General features: G+C 46.1%; 1 protein-coding gene across 2 annotated transcripts; it reads left to right on the forward strand.

Moving 5' to 3' along the window:
* Positions 1-53: 53 nt before the first annotated feature.
* HSDL1 (hydroxysteroid dehydrogenase like 1) lies at positions 54-21132 on the forward strand. 2 transcript variants are annotated; one of them, XM_072731424.1, is made up of 6 exons: positions 54-191; positions 7804-7860; positions 11350-11575; positions 12247-12692; positions 12899-13126; positions 18900-21132. In XM_072731424.1, the coding sequence occupies exons 3-6, from the start codon at positions 11356-11358 to the stop codon at positions 18996-18998; spliced, it is 993 nt and encodes a 330-aa protein (XP_072587525.1). In that variant the 5' UTR covers positions 54-191; positions 7804-7860; positions 11350-11355; the 3' UTR covers positions 18999-21132. The 2 variants fall into 2 exon arrangements, with proteins under 2 accessions (XP_072587525.1, XP_072587526.1); XM_072731425.1 differs by lacking the exon at positions 7804-7860 and having other exon boundaries at positions 74-191.
* The last annotated feature ends 1291 nt before the right edge of the window (positions 21133-22423 follow it).

Below are 22423 nucleotides of genomic sequence, written 5' to 3' on the forward strand. Positions count from 1 at the left end.
CTCCGGCGCGCGGGGACGCCGGGGGCCGGGCCCCGCCACGGCTCCGCCCCCTGCGCGTGCGCGGGTCACGTGGGGCGCGGCCGGCGGCAACGGCGGCGGCGGCGGTGGCCGTGACGGGGTTGCCGGTGGCGACGGGGGCGGCGGCCGCGCGGCTCCGGCGGGACCGGCTCGGGACTGCGCCGCCTCTGCAGGTACCGCGCCCCGCGCCCCCCGACCCTGACCCCGCCCCCGCCCCGGCCCCGCTTGCTCCGCCTCGGCCGCCCTGCCCGGCGCGCCCCGCCACGCCCCCGGGACCGTGCCCCTCCGCGCCCTGCGCACCGGGGACCGCGACCCCGTCGGCCCCCGCCCCGCGGCGCCCCTGCCGGACTGCGCCGGGCGTTGCGCTCCCGGGGCCGCGTGCTCCGGGGCCGCCCCCTCCCCCCGGGACCCGGCGGCCCTGGGCCCCACCCCCAACCCCGGCCCGGGCTCCCGGCGAGGCCCCGAGCCGCCCCTTTGTCTGCGCCGCTCGGCCCTCCTGTCCGAAGCCCGGGGTCGGGGCGGGCTGGGCCGTCTTTGTTCCCAACCGGGAGCGCCTGGGGAAGGGGCGCCCCGGCCGCGAGCGCCGCGGTGTGCTGCGGCTGGGGGCAAGGGCTCGGCAGCCCCAGCCCGCCCCAGCCCCGCAGCCCCGCAGCCCCGGAGCCCCGGAGCCCGCCCCAGCCCCGCAGCCCGGCAGCCCCGCAGCCCGCCCCAGCCCCGCAGCCCGGCAGCCCCGATCCCTCCCCGGGCTCCGGCCTCGGTGGCCCTTGGCCCTGGGTACTACTCGTGTCTGTCGGCCTCAGCTTCCCCCTCTGCCAACGGGACGGCTGTGGCCGCCGCCTGAGGTGGGCGGGAGGGCGGGAGGGCGTCGGGAGGCAGCGCCCGGGTCCGCGGCCGAGCACTCGGGCCCAGCGAACGCTCGGCGCGGCGGGAGCGGCTGGGGGCGCGAGGTCTCCGCCCCTGCGTGCGGGGCTTGGTTCGGGCTGGGCAAGCAGAGGTGAGGGACTTCGCCCAACACACGGCTCTTGGGTGGGGAGCCCGGATCACACGCCAGGGAGTCTATTTTCAGAGTCTGTGGTTTGGTCACTACAGTAATATTCCAGGGGCACGGAGTCCAGCAAATCATTAAAGTAGATTTTAAGAATTGACGTAAAATTTTTGAAAGACATAAACTTCACCATCTCCCCTATTTGGAAGTGTGCCCTTCATAGCAGCATGTTGGCCATGTGCAGTGGTTCCCATCATCCCAGGAAAAGCTCCTACCCCGTTCGCATATTCATTATGTGCCACGATTTCCCACCCTCCCAGAAAAAACAACTCCTACCCCATTGGCAGGCACTCCCCACGCCCGCTGTACCTGTGCTCCGGCACCCCCAGGCTCCCTTCTGGCTCCGGATTTGCCTGGTCTGGGCAGTTCATGTAGATTGGATCGTACAGTACGGAGCCTTTTGTGTTTGGCTTCTTTTGCTGACTGTGGTGTTTTCGAGGTCCATCTGTAGCAGTGTGCATCCTGCGTGATTCTTTTTATTGCTGACTGATACTCCGTTATGTGGACAGATTGTGTTTTGTTTACCATTTGTCTGTTGACATTTTGTTCCCGTGTTTTAGCTGTTGTGAACAGTGCTGCTGGGGATATGGCTGTATAAGTTTTTGTGTGGGTATAAGTTGTCTTGGGTGTATACCCAGGAGTGGATGCCGTTGTTATTTCAATTCCTGCTGCACAAATGGAGACCTGGAACGCAGGCCTGTTGGCTCTCAGGTGGAGAACTCCCATGTTTTGCTCTTCCCCCTGAGCTCCCCGTCAATTCAGGTTAGCCGTATCCCAAAAATTGGCAAAGGAGGGAAAGGATATTCCAGAATGTCATGATACACCAATAATAACTTCATCAAAGTGCTGACACAAAGTTTGAGGAGCTCCTTAAATTTTTTCTCAAGAGTGAAATTTGAGCTTGGAACACAAAGCAGTATTTGCTTCTATTTATTAAACAGATATTATATATGCAGTCTTGTACCAGCTGCTGAGGAAGAATATTAAGGTGGGTGTGATCCCAGCCTCACACCATTACAGAGCCACAGGAAGATTAAAGACTTAAATCTGAAGAGCAAAATTGTGAAAAGTTTGAGAAAATAATATAGGAAGATACCTTTATGTCCTGGGGCTAGGAGGGGATTTCTGAAGTGAAGCATAACAAAGCACAAAGCCTATGGGAGAAAGACTAATACATTTGGCTGCATTAAAATCAAGAGTTCAGTTCATCAGAAGCACTATAAAGAGACCAAACATAGAGAACCAGTATCTAGAGCATAGACTGAAAAGGAAGATAACACAGCAGAAGTAAGTGCAAAAGCTAGAAACAGATATTTCACAGACAAGGAGCCACAAACACAGAAGCATCACAAGGATGCAGCACCCTTATCAGTAATCAGAAAATGTAAGTTAAAACCAGAGTCAGCCCCTGGTTCAAGACACCCTGTGGGCAGGTGAACTGACAGAGCCAGCCACACAGGGGAGGGGTACTGTGAACTCACACTGGCTGATGGTGGGCGTGGGGATTGGCCTAGCAGCTTGGGCAGGGCCTGCTTGAACACATGGACACCCTGTGGCACAGCAATCAGCCTCAGGCATACCCCTTCAATGGACTCTGGCACTAGGGCGCAGGTGATGTGCGCAAGAGTGCACATGGCAGCTCTGTTCGTAATTGTAAACTAAAAGCCAAAATACTCCCAACCCAAATGTGTATTGGCAATAGAATGGATGCACGAATCGTGGCATGTTTGTATGGTGACAGAGGGTGCAGCAGTAAAAGTATATGACCCACAGCCTCCAGGAGCGTGATGAGTCTTGAAAACAATATTGAGTTAAAGAAACAAGTCATCAAAGAACACACGTGCTGTGATTCTTTTATATAAGGTCCCAAGCCAGCAAAACTGAACACTTTCTTTCAGAATCTCTGCTGAGGTAATTGTACAACTGTTTTTTTTTTTTAAAAAGGGCAAGGGGATGATGTCAGAATTGAGAGTGGTAGCCTCCAGGGCAGCAAAAGGCGATGATATGGTCAGGGAAGAAGCTATGGGGCTTCTATTTTTTTTTTTAATTTTTTTATATTTATTTATGATAGTCACAGAAAGAGAGAGAGAGAGAGAGGCAGAGACATAGGCAGAGGGAGAAGCAGGCTCCATGCACTGGAAGCCCAATGTGGGATTCGATCCTGGGTCTCCAGGATCGCACCCTGGGCCAAAGGCAGGCGCCAAACCGCTGTGCCACCCAGGGATCCCAGCTATGGGGCTTGTAAATGGGTGTTGTTTTGTTATTCTTTGAACTACGCATAATAGCTTGTATGGCTTTCGTGTGTCTTTTTCAGTTCTTTTCAAGTTACAGAAAAACTAGTTTTAGATACATCTCCTGCCCTTTTAGAGGCCTGTGCTCTAGTTGGGGAACCGAGAGACAAAGGAAACAGCTAAGCAGAACACAGCAGTGCAGCAAGAGTCGCATGGGTCAGACAGACAGACACACACTCAGGGAGAGGGGAGGGGCTCGGGGTAGTAGCTTAGGAAGGAGTGGGAAGAGATGCAGGGCTCCCATTCATCCCAGGCCTGGCGTGTCGCTGGCACTGATCAGTAAGCCCTGACATTTGAATTGAGAGTCAAGCTGGTCTTGGGAGGACAGACAGGATTTGAGTGCTAAGAGCAAGACAGATGCAGACCCTGTGAAAAAAAGTAAGATCCCTATGAAAACATGTTAACAAGAATGAAGTCCACAGGCCTGGAGCCTTACTGAAAGGCTGCACAGTGCTGGCTATGGCTGAGGATGGGGAGGACCACCTCAGGCCTGCCCCATTCCATGGAAGGTCAGAGGAATCTCTCAGGCTGTTTCTGGCTCCTGAGAACACTAGAATGTTTTGGCTTAAGGGATGTGCAGGTTTTGCAACTTGTCTCTGTACTGTCTTAAAAACTAGACTGATAGTCTCTCTTTCAGTCCATCCATCCATCCATCCATCCATCCATCTTATTTTCCTATTGTTGCTGTAACAAATTACCACAAACTTAGTGGTTTAAAACAGTGCAGATTTATTCTCTTACAGTTCTGGAGGTCAGAAATCTGAGATCAGCCTGGTTAGCTAAAGTCAGGGTGTCAGCAAGGCTGTGTCACTCCTGGATGCTCTGGGGAATCTGTTTCCTGCCTTTGCCAGATGCTAGAGGTGCCTGCATTCTAGAGGGTAAACCCTCTCCCCATCCTCAAATCCAGCAGCCTGGCATCTTTAAATTCCACTCTCTGTCTCCTTGGCCTCCACTTCTTGATCACATTTCCTCCGACTCTGCCCCCCCCCTCCAAGGACACGTGTGATCACAGCAGCCCACCTGGATCATCCAGGATCATCTTCTCATTTCAAGGTCCTTAGCTTAATCACATATGCAAAGTCCTCTGCTACATAAGGTGGGGCATTTGTGAAGTGTGAGGATTAGGATGTGGACATCTCCCTGGGCTATTATTCAGCCCATTGTGCTGCCTTCACTTAGTGCTGCTTTCACTGTCTTTTCCCATCATGCTTGCTTCGTTTTCCTTGAAAACATTGTGGCCAGTCTGTCTGATATTCTTTTACTGTCAGGCCTCATTCGTTTAGATAACATGATGATGTCAGTGTTTGAGCCAAGATTTCTCCTGCCGAACTCTTGATTCATGAAGGCTTTGTATGAGATTTGCCTGCCCTTTTCACTGCTGAGTTGAGCAAGCTAAATTCTGGTTCGAGAGAATGTTACAGGCCACAGCAGTGCTTTGTTTTAAAGTTTATTTATTTTATTATCTTTACACCTAACATGGGGCTCGAACTCACAACCCCGAGATCAAGAGTCGCTCTACCAACTGAGCCAACCAGGCACCCCCATGGCAGTGCTCTGAAGAGGTGACTTTGCTCCTTGCAGTTTTGACCAAAATTTTCCACTGATACTTCTATACTTGAAATATTTCCTTTAGGGTTTGTTTGTTGTTTTTTACAGTCTTTGTTTTAGAACTGTTCGGGAGCAGGGTTAGGTTTACAGTGAAATTGAGAGAAAGGCACAGAGCTTGCCCGTGGCCCCCCCCCGTTCCCACACATCCCCTATTGTCAACATCACTTACCAGAATGGTACCTTTTTTTGTTTTCTTTTGTTTTTTATCAAGGATAAACCTACGGCACATCATCATCACCCGAAGTTCATAGTTTGCCTGGGGGACCTTTACGTGTTTGATGCATTAGCCCTGATGAATGTTACCCTGTAGATGTAGAAGATGCCTAACAGACGATAGGGGACTGCTCTTTTCCTATTTTGGGCACAGTTCTGACTCTTTTCCTCCACCTGTTTTTCTTCTGTTTTGTTCATTGATGATTTAGTTTTCTGTAGAGGCCAGAAAACAAAGCTTTATGATAACTTTTATGAGCAGATTGGGTAGGGACCAGAATTTTACTGTGGTTCAGTGTTGCTTTCTAAATAATGAATTTTTCTAAGTTTTAGGCTAATACCTATCTGCAGAAAAATTATCTAGTCAAACTGTCATTGCAAGTTAAATGCAGCTCAATATCTGTTCATATCTTGATGGGCTTCTGGACCTAAGTGTATAATAAACTCCATTAAGCCTGGGTTACGTGAGATTTCCTGGATGTTAGTGGCTTTGGGAGAAGTCTTGATTTCTTCTTTCATTAGGAAGACATTATTTTCCATCACATATTTAAGGGTGGGGAGAGGATGAAGAGGATGTGAGGAATGTCTAATGTCCTGTTGTTTTCCACTTATGGTCGTCCATCAGGGTAGGAACAAATTCCTTCCTTTCACACAAATGTGTGAAAACGTCTGGTGTGTCTGAGAAGCAGGACAGAGGACATCACAAAACCACAGGCTCTCCATTCAGCCTTGCCTTGTCCCCATCAGAAAGGACCAGGATCCCCGACCCCTCACTTCCTTGCCTGCTCCAGCACAGCCGCCACCCTCTGCCGCTGGCCCTCTGCCCTTTTACAACAGACCCTGCTCAGCTCCCTCCTTTGGCAGAAGGGATTTACACAGAGTCAGTCCACACACTTCTGTTTGGCATAAAGACCTTTCACAATCTGGCCTTCTCTCCCAACCCTCTTGCCACCCCTGGGGTGCTCTTCCTGTGCCGTTATGCCTGTTGAATTGGTCAGCATTTCCCAGCAGGCCAGACCTTTTCAGTGCTGTGCCCTTGCCTCCTTTCTCCTCAGGAGTGCTTATACCTTTCCACAGTGCTCTTGCCACTTTGCACTGAATTGCTATTTCTCTTGATGAATTCTGTGTACAGAGCGATGCAGGGACTCCTGGCTTACTCGGGAAGAGTCTTCAGCATCTGACACTTGGTCATTCATTGCTTAGTTGTTCATCACTGTTTTAGTAGTTTGGTTTCCCGGGTGGACTTGCCTATAGACCAGCGACCATGCGTGTTTATACTTCTTGACAGTGTTGTATATTATTCATAAATAAGTTGATGTTTGAATTTGTCAGTCTTCTGTGAGTTGGTGGCTGTGAGTCAGGTCTCTCCATCTTGAGCTGTATCTGAAGAATGATGAGATGGCATTGTTCTTCCTCAAGGCTGTAGACCAGGCCTAGAATACTCTCAGCTCTCTGATTCTCTGTGATTAAAAAAAAAAAAAAATGTAGCCATGCCAGTATACGTTTAAGGTGTTTGCTTGTGGTGGAACTGTGATGTTAAATATCGTCATGGTACCCCTGTGCCAGGACGGTAGAGGAGAGTGTGTGGGGCAGAGCCAGGAAGCCAGGCCACTCCAGGTCCAAGGCCCTTGAAACTGCTGTTCTCAGCGAGTGTCTGAAGTTGGTATGTCTTTCTGCTGAACCTGAGCAGGAGGTCCCTGGTGGGTTTTACCCATGGAGTTTCCTTCTGTAGAGGATCAGAGGATTTTGGTGGTCCCCTGGCAAGCAGGGGAATGAGAAAAGTGTGCAGCTGAGAGCTGAACTAGAGAGACTAGGTAGTGCGGCTAATGTAGCAGCTGCCTGCTTATTAGCTCCTGCTATGGGCCGCAGGCTGTGGAAGGGGCTGGAAGAACAAAGAGGCATAAAGTTTGACCTCAGCCCTGGAGCAACTCAGTCCACTGGGGTTCTTCAAAAACAGAGTGGTGTAAGACAGTGTCTAGGGTGGAAAGAAGGGGAGAGGTGTGCCAGAGGTTCCTTTCCTCTGTGCAACCTGAAAGCACCTGCCCCACCCACAGGCTAGAAGAGGCTGCTCCAAATACCACTGGACACTTCTCCCCACCACCTCTGCCAGTGGGTTAGGCGAGTGCTAGATGCCTGGGCTCAGGAATAGAGGTGCCAGGGCTGCAGTAGTGTGGAAGTTCAGGTGCTCTGCAGGTGGAGCAGAAGAAGGTGGCTTACAGAGAGAGCAGTGAGGCCCTGGGAAAGCCTGGGCGGACATGAGGGTGCAAAGATGGCCTGGTCTGCTCCCCCTCCTGGACCCAGTTGCTCCTGAGCTCCCAGTGTCTGTGCAGAGCACCATCTCTCTTCCAGCTCTCAGAACTGGTTTTGTTCCGTTTGATGAAATGTCCCTTAAGAAAGAAGGTCCAGGAAAAGTGGGCACATTCCAGCTGAGCCTTTCAGCAGAAGCTGTTGGTGCCTTCCTTTTTCTGAGATGAGGAAATGCTTCACTGCCTGTACCAGGGATTCAGGGCTTCAGAATTTGTGTTTTCTTAATTTTTAAAAACTTTGGTCTTAATGTTTATATAAAGGTTTCCCAGCTGAGCTGTGAGGGCGAAAGAAGGGAATTTGTTCCATGTTGGTTTTTGTTCACAGGTTGGCCTTAAAGACAGAGCAGTGTTTTCCTGAAAACCTAGGACCGGCAGAGAGAAGGTAAGAGAAAACCAAGGTAGCTAAGGATGACAGCAGAAAAATCAGAAATCTTGTGTGTGGTCAGGCACCTCTTGCTAGAGTTTTTCCTTCACAAACGTTCAGATTCTTGGAAAAAATTGTGTTTGAAGAGGAAGAAGTTCCCTTTACACCAGTTCTCGTTAGTACAAGGCCATTTCACGAGCCATGTCTGACCTACTCCTTCTGAGTAGAACCTTGGTGCAGACCCTGGGCATGGTTAATTTTCCCACAAGTACTGTTTTGATGACAATCCAGTAGATAGCGATACATAGGATATAAATTTGCACCAAAAACAGTGTTTCAGTATCTTAGATATACACCGACCTGATTGGGAGGATAGATGTAATATTCTAAGAATTTAGATTTTTTGTTGTTGTTGTAGTTTTGTTATTCCTAATTTTATTACACTGTGTTGGAAAACTACTAGTATATACTAGTACTAGTAAATATAAAAATAGTATATTTTGCATTTACTTTTCTTGTGGCTTCATATTGGATTCGTTATGACAGAAGGCACTTGTATGCTTTTAAATCAGGAACTCCCCAAAGTGAAGGTTTATTTATTTTTTTAAAGATTTTATTTATTTATTCATGAGACACACAGAGATTGAGAGAGAGAGAGAGAGAAAGAGAGAGAGAGAGAGGCAGAGAGGCAGAGACACAGGCAGAGGGAGAAGCAGGCTCCATGCAGGGAGTCTGATGTGGGACTTGATCCTGGGACTCCAGGATCATGCCTGGGCCAAAGGCAGGCACTAAACCCCTGAGCCATCCAGGGATCCCCACAAAGTGAAGGTTCAACATGGAATTGCATTATTTTGTTCGTTCATGCTTTCTTTTTTATTTTTTTTAAGGTTTTATTTATTTATTCATGAGAGACACGGAGAGAGAGAGGCAGAGACACAGGCAGAGGGAGAGGCAGGCTCCCTGTGGGGAGCCTGATGTGGGACTCAATCCCAGGACCCTGGGATCACTCTCTAGCCAAAGGCAGATGCTTAACCCCTGAGCCACCCAGGTGCCCTCTTATGTTCTTTCTTATAAGAAATTTCTGTTTTGGTTGTTTCTTTGGGAATCTTGCAGTTACAATGCTTGAGGGACTGCAGCCATTGCGCAGCTCGGGGCCTGCCCAGTCAGCCACCTGCCACCACGGGGACTTGGCTATGTACTGAGATGCAGAGCAAGAGCCCTTGAGAAGGGTGATGTGACACTCCTGTTCTCTAGTGTTGGAGGCCTGGGGGGCATTCATGCACAGCAGGAAGAGAATGGACATATTCGAGACAGATGAATATATTTCTAAGGATCTGGGAGCAACTCTCCCAGTGCTGTTACCTCCTGTTTGGCAGATTGATGAGAACAAGAAGGGCCTCTTTGGTCCAAACTCCATTGATCTTGATACTTCAGATTTCAGAGAATCTCAGTTGATGTGGTCCCTGAAGAGAAATTACCCCAAAGGAGCATATAATTGTTCTTATGTTATTAAGTATTTGGCTTGTGGAGTTAATAAAGTTTACAGTGTTTTCTTTTCACAATCAGTTTTGGCGTTCCTGTCCTAGGAGGAGCATCTCCATGAATAGAACCTCAGGATATAGCTTTTACCAGCAGGAAATGAGATGGCCCAACTTCTGTTGTTTTCTGTGCCATTTGGGGAGAACATTTCTTGAACTGAATGCCACATCAACTTACTTAGTAGTACGGTGGCCGTGTATGACTTCCTATGTAAGCAATCGTGTCCTTGTTGCAGGGCATTTGGGATCCTACTGCCTGTACCTCTCTTTAGTTTTCTGTCCCATTTCCTTGTGTGCTTTGCTGATTTGTAATTGGGATTACACATTCATATATGTATCAGTATCAATATATATTCACATATCTGTTTTTCTCTATATTCATCAGGTTTTCCATTATTTTATGTGCCTTTTATCACAGGATGCTGTCACTCTTAGAACGTGTTCCATTTCAATTGCCAATTGGTTTTCTCCTACTTTGCTCATTTTCACTCCGCAGAACTTGATTGGGCTCAGATTACACTGCAGTGGAGTGAGAGGGCGTTCACTCATTCTTCCTTCAGTTTATACCTATTTTTGCTATCATTGGAAATTTTCTTAGTTTCACAATTTTTTTTTTTCTCTTCTAATGGGACTTCTAAAGAGGGGCCATTCCCAGAAGTGTTATATATAGATCCTGGATGCAAGTCAATTTCCTTTTATGTAATAAATGCTACGTCCTTGTGTTTGTGCCTCTCAGAGCTCACTCTAATTTAATTGCAGCCTCTTGTGATCCTTTCGATATCTTGTCCCTCACAGCACACAGTTGGATTGGCCTCTGCGGTTCCCAGGTCTAGTCCAGGACCAAGTTCATTAGCATCAGTGGTGCCTGGCCTTTGCTTCTGCAGGGTCGTCTCTTGCACCACAGGCACACCTAGCGCAGTTCCAACAGCATTTAAAATAGTTTTGTTAGGGGTGCCTGGGTGGCTCAGCGATTGAGCTTCTGCCTTTGGCTCAGGGGATGATTCTGGGGCCCTGGGATCGAGTCCCATATCGGGCTTCCTGCATAGAGTCTGCTTCTCCCTCTGCCTATGTCTCTGCCTCTCTCTGTCTCTCATGAATAAATAATAGAATCTTTAAAAAAATAAAATAGTTTTGTTAAATGTCCTTCTCTTCCTAGGTCCAATTGTTAAACTCATCTTTGAACCCTTAGCATCTGTCACGGTGCATCATAAATGCACCGGTGCTTCGTAATGCTTGCTGTGTGGACACTTAGTTGCACTGGACTCTTAACTCAGACGTAAGGGCCAGGGCAAAGTTAGGGGTGCCCCCGGCCCCAGTAAGATGGAGGAGCGCTCACTGTGTTGTCGTTTAAGAAAACCAGTTCCTCAAGTTTGGGGAGCATCTCTTTGTGAATAAATGGTTATGTATATTATTTATACAGAATATAATTTATGTGAAAGTTTATTACAGCTGAGTTTTGCCTCAAATGTATTGTAAGCTCTTTTTGGCCAAGGCGGTATCTTAATACTGCTGCCGTTTCTTCTACTTTGTGTCTGTGTGGGTGGTAGGCCCTCTGTACTGGCTGATTATGAAGAAAGCAGAGAAGTAAACACACCTCTCAGCTGTTACATGAATTGAAAGTCTGTGTCTGTCACTGTGCCGGGTGAGGAGCTTTTTTAGGCCACAGAGCATATTGTGTTTATCTCTGTATCCACAACATGCAGCACAGTGCCTGAATTTTAGTAGGAATATGATAGCTCTTGGTAGTTAGGTTGACTAATCTCCTTGGAAGAAAAGGACTTCATAAGCTGCATATGTTAATGAGATTATAAATTGAGTGGATCCGTGGGTTACATGCATTTGAAACGTCACTGTTATTTAAGTGCATAATTGTTAAGCTCTGATGTCCTTAGGTGTCTTCATTTAGACTATGCATGTTCCTTTAACTTAATTAAGTAAAGAACTCCTATCTCCTTCCCCTTCCCTACAGGCTGCCATGGCTGCTGTTGACAGCTTCTACCTCTTGTATAGGGAGATCGCCAGGTCCTGCAATTGCTACATGGAAGCTCTGGCCTTGGTCGGAGCCTGGTATACGGCCAGAAAAAGCATCACTGTCATCTGTGACTTTTACAGCTTGATCAGACTGCATTTCATCCCACGCCTGGTGAGCAGAGCAGATCTGATCAAGCAGTATGGAAGATGGGCAGTCGTGAGTGGTAAGAAATGAGATTTCAATTGTTGCATATTTTAAAAACAGAATAATCTCTTCTGTTTTAAGTTGTGTTTTAAATTAGATGCCTTATTTGAGGAGTCACTGAATTCAATGTGATATTTTCATGGGAACATAGTTCTGTTGTTATTATGTTGACGTTTTTGTACTGCCCTCCTCTCGGAAGGATCATCCTGTGACGTTTTGTCCTTCTTATTCTGCCCTCCTGTTCCCGGTCCTGCCTCAGCCCACCTTTCCACCTCTCATTTTTCGTTTTGCTTTGTTTTGAAATTGTCCTTAGAAACTGTCACCACTGTCAGCAGTGCTTCCCTTATTTTAGATTTCATTTTGATTTATCGTTGTTTCCCAGGAAAGTACCTCCTGGCACTTGTTCAAGCCAGATAGGAGTTTGGAAACCGTCTCCTGCCATGTCTCACCAGCAGCTTGGTGAACGGGAGACTACCTTTCCTCTACTTGTCAGGGTATCTGAAGGAGGGTTGGATTATCACGTGTTGTGCATATTTGGATTTAACATTGTACTCGACATAGTGATCAGGATTAGGACTGGGCTTATTTCTAGAATGAACCTTTTCGGCGTAAACCCAGGGGAATTTAAGGTTCGCTCCGAAGGTCGTGCCACTAAATGAGCATGGTTGCTCTCCCTGGCTTATATTGTAGGTGCGACCGATGGGATCGGAAGAGCCTATGCAGAAGAGCTAGCGAGCCGTGGTCTCAGTATCATCCTCATTAGTCGCAATCAAGACAAGTTGCAGATGGTTGCTAAAGACATAGCTGACACCTACAAAGTGGAAACCGAAGTTATTGTTGCAGACTTCAGCAATGGCCGCGAGATCTACGACCCAATTCGAGAAGCCTTGAAAGACAAAGACATTGGCATCTTGGTGAATAATGTCGGCGTGTTTTACCCCTACCCCCAATATTTTACTCAGGTCTCCGAGGACAAACTCTGGGACATCATAAATGTAAACATTGCTGCGGCTAGTTTGATGGTCCATATAGTGTTACCAGGGATGGTGGAGAGAAAGAAGGGCGCCGTTGTCACCATCTCTTCTGGTTCTTGCTGCAAACCAACTCCCCAGCTGGCTGCATATTCTGCTTCTAAGGTAATGTGTTCCTGATTGGAAAGTGAAGTCATAAAGCAATAGGACACTTATGTGGTTTGGTCCAGTTTGTCAAGCTCTCTGTCTCCAACTCATGTTTACTTATACTGTATTTTTTCCTGAAGTGGCAATAAGCCTTTTTTCTCCTGAATTTTCTTCCAAGTTCCTGCCCCCTAAATTAAATCTTTACTCCTGCTCTGTTTTAACAGGCTTATTTAGACCACTTCAGCAGAGCACTGCAGTATGAATATGCTTCCAAAGGAATCTTTGTACAGAGTCTAATCCCATTCTATGTGGCTACCAACATGACCTCTGCCGGCAGCTTTCTGCACAAGTGCCCATGGTTGGTGCCTTCGCCAAAAGTATATGCACATCATGCTGTTTCTACCCTTGGCATTTCAAAAAGGACCACAGGATACTGGTCCCATTCTATCCAGGTAACAGTACGCGCTCAACTCTTGTAATTAGGTTAATGCATGCTAAACCTTTCTAAATGATACATGGCAATCTGATTGAAGCCTACTGCTGAAATATGAGAATTGCACATTCTGATTCTTAAACCTGACACTCGTAGTGGTTCTGGTTAAGTCCTTAAATTTTCTTCTGTGAAACTATTACTGGTATTTTAATCTGTGTGGCACCTAAGAGATGAAATATGGTGCTTATATGGTGTAAATGGCAGTAGTATAAAATACTCAGTATTCATGTGGGAATTTCAAAGTGACAAAGATTCTAGTGATGCTTGAGAGGGTACCTGTGAATCAGCAGCCTACTTCGCAAACATAAAACCACAGACTTGGTCTGGATCTCACATAACTGTCAGGCCAGTTAATATCTCAGCATAGTCCTGGACTCATTTGTTCAAGAAGCGTAGACTTTATTGACAAGTTTACATTTCAGGTATGACAAAGATTTAGGGCTTTAGTATTTTAAAGAGTAACTTAAGTATCTGGCAGTTTGATTCCAAGTATGAGGTTGTGAGCTCCTGGTTTGTTGTAACAGGCTTGTGGCAGTGTGAGTGGACCTGCAGTAGTTGAGAATTGTTGTTCGCAAGTATGCAGTCATCTCCATCACCAAGCAGATATTTTGGGGACTCTTTGCATAAAGATGATTAAATTTGCCATCACCACATAATAAATAAGAAAATCAACAATTAACTTTTACTTTTATCATAAGATTTGGCTGAAAGTGTTCCTAATAAAAGGAGCTTTATTTAAGTGGCTATTTCCAGATCCTTCATTACTAGGGAAAAGCAGAGAGACCAAAGAAGTAACTTTAGAAGCCACTGAGCATAAAGTTCCTGGAGAAGTGACGAGGTGGCGAGGGTGGGGCTTAGAGACGGCGGATGTTTGCATTGCATTTGTAAAACACCAGCATTTTACTTTTTAATTTTTTGGTTTAAAAAGATTTATTAATTTATTTGAGAGAGAGAGAGAGAGCGTGCATGCATGCAGATGCAGGCAAAATCATGACCTGAGCTAAAACCAAGAGTCAGATGTTCAGCTAACTGCTAAGCCACCCAGGCATCCCAGCACCAACATTTTTAATTATAGTTCATTCACACTGATGAACTCTTCCTGAGAATTTGTTTTTTTTCTACCCAGAAAAGTCTGTTAATTTAATTCCCAGAGTAGTTTTCTGTATAAAGCTGTTAAAACTTTTCATTTTCCCTGTTTTCATTTTTAATTTTCCTCAAAATATTTTCAACATTATCACTTTTTTTTTTTCAATTTTACAGCAGTTATTTGGCCATCAATCACTGTTTTGCCTGTAACCAGATTCTCTGGCGGCTTTTCACACTGAGGCTTTCCATTTGTGATCACCATATCTTCTGAATGGAGTTTTGTCAGGTCGCAAAGATCTAAATTTTGTCAGGATTTCATTGTCTGTCGATTTTTGCATATAAGGATTTTCCTGGAGGGAGTTTGATGTGCCACACTGTATAAAGCGTTATCTGTGCTTAACCCCCGTTACTCTTCCACATTACAGCCTGAGTAAGAGTGATAGCCTGTGTTACATGTAGGATCATGGAAACACTCAATGCCTTGGATGAAGGCAGTTTGGAGAGCTTTTTAGGGAGAGATGGGTTGCAGTGAGCAGGTGAGGGAGTGGACTCTGCATTCTCCACAAATAAGGCTGTGTAGGTGTGGTGGCAGGTAGATTGGGTAAGAGGAGGGAGTCGGGTTTGTTAATCCATTTATGGCAGCAGAGACATGGCTGTGAGTGAGTGCTGGCAGGGAGGGGTGTGTGGAGAAGAACAGCCTAAAGATGGGAGAGAGAAAGCATGGTTCCCAGCAATGGGGGCAGGACCCAGAGCACAGTGGAGGGGCCATGGGGGAAGTCACAGAGGCCAGCACTCTGTCTGCTGACTCCTGTGCAGTGGGGGCTTGCAGAGTGAGGAGGTTTGAAGTGAGAGTTGTCTGGGGTGGAGAGCAGACTGCTGTACCTGTGTGAGTGACTCTTGTGGGAGCCACTGCCGGGCTGGCCTATACAGTGATTTCACAGTCTTATTGATCCACTGATCACTGCTAGGTCTGTAAAAAAGGCTCTTTTTGATGAACTTGCACAGAGGTTAGGGAGGAGGTATCTTCACTCCTTGCCTGGGCCCCAGCCCTTACAGATGTCTGCAAAAACATCGTTTCTACACAGGAGCAGTTGGAGAACTGGCCTTTTCTGCTTTCTTGGCATACATTTAATTAGATGATTAATCATCTTTGTGTTATGCTAGTTGTCTTAATGATTTGCAATCAGGAAGTAGAAAAAAATTGGATTTAAAACAACTATAAAAGGGTCTAATGTCTCAGCTTTAGTTGTCACCTAGTTATCAGTGTTGATTTGGAAGCCTTTCTTCTCTTTCTCAGAAGTGCAGTAGCCAGTATTGTCAGCTTTGGAACACAAAGTAAGGCTGGCAGGAAAGCTCGTAGCCTTCTGTTTGGGTTACTTGATGTGAACCAGAAACACATGGCTTTGTGTTGGGTTGAAAAGCCATTAACTTGACAGCTTGACCAGTAAGTGTCTTGCTTATAACTCTGGGGGCTGTCCTCCTAGTGGTGGGATGATAGAGAAAGCCCCAGGAATTGGCAAGCAGGGTGGCTGTCCCTGAGCTCTCTGGATTGGCCTGCAGTCTGCTCTGAATTTCTACCCACCTTAGGTGTATTTATTCCCATAGAGTATGTGTGTGTTGCTATTGGAAAAGAGGATGTGGCACTTAGAGGAGAGGCAAACTGGTTGGCATTGTGAAGGCCCTGGGGCTACATATCGAGATGTGGCTGAGGGTCCAAGGGAGGCAGGCTGTGTCAGAGGTCATGGCCCTCCTGCCCAGGCCGAGTTCCCATGCCCGTTGCCAGCCAGGAGAGGAACTGTGAACCATACACCCTCACTGCAGCTTTGCTTCTACCTTTGGAATAACTCTGGCCTAAGAATCCAGCCGCAGTTTTTCCTCTCTGTCCCCATTTCTTACCTAGGCCTACCCATCCCAGTCTCTGGGAAATATACGGCATTGGCGTTTTTATTGCCAAGGCAGATCTCCAACCAGCTGAATGTGTATGTTTGCCCACTGACTTCCTCTGGCTCTGGGTCCCCAAGTCTTACTGAACAGCAATCTGCACAGGGGCTGTGCCACATCAGGAGCAGAGACTGTTGGCTTTTGTTGCAGGGGAGGACAGCTCCTTTCCTAGGCCTAGATAGCTGGGTCAGGGTCTCTGAACATGCACAGAGCCTTCCAGAGCCCAAACCCAGTCCTCCCTTCCCTCCGCCCCCTCACTCACTCACTCTGCCTCTAAACAAGTAGATGAGTCACCCCTTAGTTTCTAATCTACCAGTACACAGAGGATGAAGTTCTCTCCTCTTCCATTAGCTCTTTCTACCTAGCTCTTTCCATCCTGCTCCCCAGAGTGCTGAGACTCCATTAGGATAAGCCAGAAATGCTGTGCCAGTGATGTCTCCACACGTAGCACTGTAGGAGGCTGGCAAGATACATGCTGATGCTGGTCCCCATGCAATAGACAATGGTCGTGAATGGAAATTAAAAACCAACAGATTTCTAGGTGTTGATCCCTTCTCCACTAAATAAATCCTGAAAAAATGCGTAGCAGTCTTCTCTGTATCAACAGGGATATGTTCCCAGACACCCAGGGGATGCCAGAAGCCATACCTAGTACCGAACCCGTATAGACTATGTTTTTTCCTGTATGTACGGACCTGTGATAAAGTTTAATTTATAAGTTAGGCACAGTAAGAGGTTAACAATGACTAATAATAAAATAGAAGAATTCTAACAATGTTCTATAATAAAAGCCATGTGAATATGGTCTCTCCGAAAACACCTGTACAGTATGAAGCCGCCTTCTGGTTGTGATGACATGAGATGATAAAATGCCTGTGTGAGGAGAGGGAGTGAGGATATATCACGTTAGGCTGCTGTTGACAGGTTGGTAAATCAGGAGGATCATCTGCTTCTGGACCATGGTTGATCTTGACATGGGTACCTGAAGCTGTGGAAAGCAAACCAGGAGAGTGGGAGCACTATCGTACTTGGAAGAGGACTTCTGTAGTCTGTCCCAGGTGTCTATGTGTTTGAGTGCATCCCTACTTCCAGGGTCCTCCTAAGAGAACCTAAGCTGACTTCTTTTGTCTCTTTGCATTTAGAATCTTGTGCTTTAAAACAAAGCTCCAAGGAAGAGTATCCCAGGATTTTTTCCACAAAATCCTGGCTCTTTAAAGAGGCCCAAGGTGACCTTTGTTGTGTCCCCAGAAAGTTTCCTGTGGCTCTGGACCAAATACTGAGCTCCTGTCTCTGAGGTGATGAGCCGGAGCTTCTCTGGACCCTGCACTGGAGAGCTGTGGCTGTCTATGATACTGGGACTCCCTCCTGTTCAGTGTGGCTTCCCTGGGTCTGGGTAACCTCTGTTGTTTTATTTCTGTTCAAGGCTAGAATTGTAGCACTTGCAGTGGCCTGTTCATCTCTCTCCCTTCCTCCCTCCCTCCCTTTATTTATTTTTTTATTAAAGTAATCTTTATGCCCATTATGGGGCTCAAACTCACAACCCTGAGATCAGAGTTGCATGGTCTACCGACTTAGCTAGCCAGTCATCCCATTCACCTCCCTTCCTAACCATATGAGTAGAACTTGTGTTCAGCTCAGTCTTAGACAAACCTATCAGCATAGTGCAGGGTTTCCCGCATCAGCAGTGTTGGCATTTGGTGTTGGATAATCCCTTGTTGGGAGGCTGTCCTGGGCATCATAGAATGTTCAGCAGCACCCCAGGCGTGACAACCAGGGATGTTTCAGGACATAACTATATATCCCCCTGGGATGCCTAGGCTATCTCCTCACATATCAGGTCTGGGGCCTCAGGGTCCCAGGGTTGGGTTTTTTTTTTTTTTTTTTTGTAAGATTTTATTTATGTATATCAGAGAGAGAAAGAGAGGCAGAGACACAGGCAGAGGGAGAAGCAAACTCCATGCTGGGAGCCTGATGTGGGACTCCATCCCGGGACTCCAGGATCACGCCCTGGGCCAAAGGCAGATGCCAAACCACTGATCCACCCAAGGATCCCCATGGGTCCCAGGTTTTTTTTTTTTTTTTTAATTTTTATTTATTTATGATAGTCACACACACACAGAGAGAGAGAGAGAGAGAGAGAGAGAGAGAGGCAGAGACACAGGCAGAGGGAGAAGCAGGCTCCATGCACCGGGAGCCCGACGTGGGATTCGATCCCGGGTCTCCAGGATCGCGCCCTGGGCCAAAGGCAGGCACCAAACCGCTGCGCCACCCAGGGATCCCTGTCCTAGGGTTTTTGACCTAGTTCTCTTGTTTCATTTCACCCCATCCCAACCCTCAAGCTCTAGTTTTCTCTCATGGTAGTAATCGTGGATGCACTTATCCATTTCTGCTGCTCTTTATTCCTGGAGTGGTTTTGTCCTTCTTGACCAAATGAATCTGCTATTGATCAGGTTAGATAAGGATGGAATCATATGACTGCGTGTGAGTCTGTCCAGCCTCATTAGAGAGAGGGGGTGGGTAGGGGGTGGCATGTTTGTCGTAGTCCCGTGGAGTCTGACATAGGTGCTTGGTACAAGAGCACCTAAGGACTTTTTCTTTTTTAATTTAATTTGATTGATGATATTTGTTGCAGTAAGTCATATACTGAAACTTACACATCTGTGCTTTGGTTCTAACCTTATAACCTTTTTCTCTTTCATTTTTAGTTTCTTTTTGCACAGTATATGCCTGAATGGCTCTGGGTGTGGGGAGCAAATGTTCTCAATCGTTCTTTACGTAAGGAGGCCTTATCCTGCAAAGCATGAAACTGCATGATGGTCTGGGAAGTTTTGCCACCTCGTGGGAACCTGCAGTATTCTGACGTTTGGAAGAACACATTTAATTTATCTTCTGCATTTTCTTCTACTCCTGCATATTTAGCATACTGTTGACTCCTCACTTGCAAAGCATACATAATACTTGTAGAGAATGCTGTGGAAAAACCACAAGGGCCGCATCACATGGATGGCACGGAGCACACACCCGGGTGTGGCTAGGGCACAACACCCGATCAAGGGAACCTAAATTGTGATGCTTTTTCTCCTGTAAGCTGTCTAAAAGCCGTGTGATTTATGTTGTTCTCGGAGCTACAGCAATGACCTGTAGCATGACCTGTCAGCATTTGTAGTTTCACATGTAGTTTCTTAAGGGAAGTGATCTATTTCAGTAGATGAATTATAGTATTGGTTTTCAAATGTTCATCAGGAAAGACCATTTGAAAGTGTTATTTTATGAGTAAGATCGCTGGTGTAATTAGCAGTAGAAATCTGTGTATATCGCATTGTATAGCTCTGTTTGACTCTGTGTATGAAAATGCTGCTCTTCAAGCGGTATCTCACCAGAGAGCCGTGTGTGTATGTATGTTGTGTACATCTGGGCAACTTTATTTATGGGTAAGTCATTTTTAAAAAGGTGTCTTGTTAAGGTGGCTTAACGTGGAACCTTACGGGGTCTTAAAATTCTAGCTTATTCCTTTTCGTATTATACAAGCCTACCCAATTTTGTGCTATAGGTTTGCCATGTAGAATATACATTCTGTTGGTGGTTGTTGTTGGGTTTTCTTTTGGTCTGCTGTGGAATTAATTCATTCCTAGATTTGAACCTATAATGGTTGATCCTCAGTCATCTCTTGTTTTATAATTATTGTGGATAAGTAGTCATTTCTCAGTCTATGACCCATTTTATAACTGAAATTTAGCCCTTTAGAGCTTGTTATATCTGGTTTTCATACACTTTTCTATGTAATATTCTCTTATAGCAGCATTAATGGAGTAAACATCAATTACTTATGGAATAGTGGTTAAAATATGGACAAATTATGTGTGTGATATGATGTATGTGTTAAAATACGTTAGAAGCTCATTCTTGGTCAGTGTAACAAATTTATGCATCACTGCGAACACTTTTGTCAGTGTGAAGATCGTTATGCGCAACCCCCTATGATAGGGGGTTGGCATTGATGCCTACTGTGAAATAAATGTTTTTGGTTCAGATCTTCTAAAGCCACACATTTTTGAGGACCACTCTCTAGTGCTTCAGCAACTGTAAATCACTGTATGAATATGACAATATGTGCAACTTAAGAGTTTGGGGTTTATTACTGTTACACTGATGCAGAAACTAGTAAATTGGCTGAAATCAGGACTTCTATGGAATTTTCTTCTGAGATGGTATTCCATTATGAGTTAGGCCTGAGCATACTTTTATGTCATACCCACAATTTTGTCAGTGCTGTTGCCTCAGTCTTTCCAGATCTGACTTGGACTTAGAAGATCAGTGGTTGAATTCAGAAGCTCTTCCACGTATAGACCAGGCCTTCATTACACAAAAGGAAGACCTTCCGATGTGAAAACCTGCTAGCGGTGTTACACAGCACGTGAAGCTGTTGATGAAATGAGCTTGGAGGCCTTCATTTTGTTACATGAGGCAATTTTCCCTCACCCAACAATTAACGTATGGTCATTAAGACTAGAAAAAATTTGACTTCCTGCCACATCGACCTGAATTGTAATTGAAATGTAGTAAGAAGCAGCAACTTTATGTAAATGCACCATATTTATATCTAAGGTGTTATGTGGCTTAGCAGTGTTATATTTATAGGTTACATATTGAGTCACTGTTACGTGATGAGAATAAGTAAATCGCAACAGTGATGTTTTCAAATTCTTTACTTGGCAGGACGTGTAAATAAGCTGCTGGGTGCAAAGCTAGTGAAAGATCAAAACCAAAACTCTTCTTAGGTTTCCTCTGATAAAATACTTCTTCCCAGAGCTTGAGAATCATCATTGGGCCACTGTAGATGGGGTTTCTTATTAGGCACGGGGGAAATTAATAACCTTTGAAACAATCTGTGAACTGAAAACTGAACAATAAAAGCTGTTGCTTCTGCTTCCCATGGAAGAGATTTTGCTCCATATATTTGTGAGAGAGAGATTTTTCCCCCATAGAAACAATTGCTTTAAAATTACCAAAACATTAATCCATGAACAGTTATGGTAGTAATTCATTAAAAGCTGGTAATTCAGCAAGAAAATTGCACATAACCATGTGTCTATTAATTTTCTTGAAACGACTAAGTTGATTTCTTGTTCTCATTCTCCTGATAGGTTAAGGAGATGAAAGTAGATTTCTGTCATTAACTGGCAACATGGAGATTGCTGCTGGTTTTGCCATGGGCCATTTTGTCTCCTGGTGGGGAGGAAAGGTCAATTGTAATGGGTTTGACACAGTGGAGAGAAAAAGGGAGATAGCAAGGGGAGAGCTTTTTTGAGAAATTTTGTTCTGTTTTAATCTCAGTTACTCAAAATCTTGTGACATTTGGGAACCAGGGGGTTAGATGGTGTGTCCCATCTTGACATTGTGTGCCCTCCTAAACCAAGTCCAGTCTGTCCGCGTCTCTGAGTACTGGCTGGGCTGTTTACTCTTTAAAATAGTATTTAGTTTGAATATAAATTTATCTTCCCATGGAATTTGCAAAATCTTTATTATATACATAAAGCATAGTGTTGTTTCAGAACCGGGAGCGGTAGCAAGCCAATAGATGAGAATCCTCTGGTTCTTACTCTTTGTTGGTAGATTTCCAAAACCTCTCTCATACCCTGCCCCACTCCATTTCATAAGGTTCTCCGAGCTGGAGCAGTGCCCTGTTCCCTGCTTTGGAGCTTCACTATCATATGGCAGGGGTGTCGGCAGTTCACTAGCCTACCTAAGTTCCTAACAGTTGGGTCATGTATTCAGGGGTACAGTGACTTCAAGGTGGGTTAAAAGAACCCTGGTCTAGGCCAATTTACTCCACACTAAGACACCACAGTTAAGTTTAAGATCAAGTGCAATGCGTGGTGGCAGCAGGGACTGCTTAACTTTGAGGATTTTTACCAATGGGAAAAAGCCAAGAATTCTCTGCAAGTTGCTAACATTGATGCGATCTCAGAATGGGGAGGGTCTCGCTCTAAGCACCATTGTTTATTGGCGTCTCATTAACCCTCACTTCGTCGGGCGGGTAGAATGCCCCTCTGGGTCGGGAAGGTGAGGTACGAGTAGCCCGGGTGCCACCTGCCCGGATCAGAGCTAGATGGTGGTGTGCTGCCGGGTATAGCAAGTACGGGGCGCTGCGCTTTGTCCTGTTGGTGCCATCCGGCGTCATCGAGGGGCGGGGGAAGGTTCCAACACGACACAAACGGGTCTGGCTGCA

The sequence above is a fragment of the Vulpes vulpes genome, chromosome 12, assembly GCF_048418805.1.
Source record: "Vulpes vulpes isolate BD-2025 chromosome 12, VulVul3, whole genome shotgun sequence".
Lineage (NCBI taxonomy): Eukaryota > Metazoa > Chordata > Mammalia > Carnivora > Canidae > Vulpes > Vulpes vulpes.

Coding starts and splice junctions, on each gene's coding strand:
- HSDL1 (XM_072731424.1), top strand. CDS start 11,356: ATGGCTGCTGTTGACAGCTTCTACCTCTTGTATAGGGAGATCGCCAGG. Junction 12,693..12,898: donor CTGCATATTCTGCTTCTAAG/GTAATGTGTTCC, acceptor CTGTTTTAACAG/GCTTATTTAGACCACTTCAG. Junction 13,127..18,899: donor ACTGGTCCCATTCTATCCAG/GTAACAGTACGC, acceptor TTTCATTTTTAG/TTTCTTTTTGCACAGTATAT.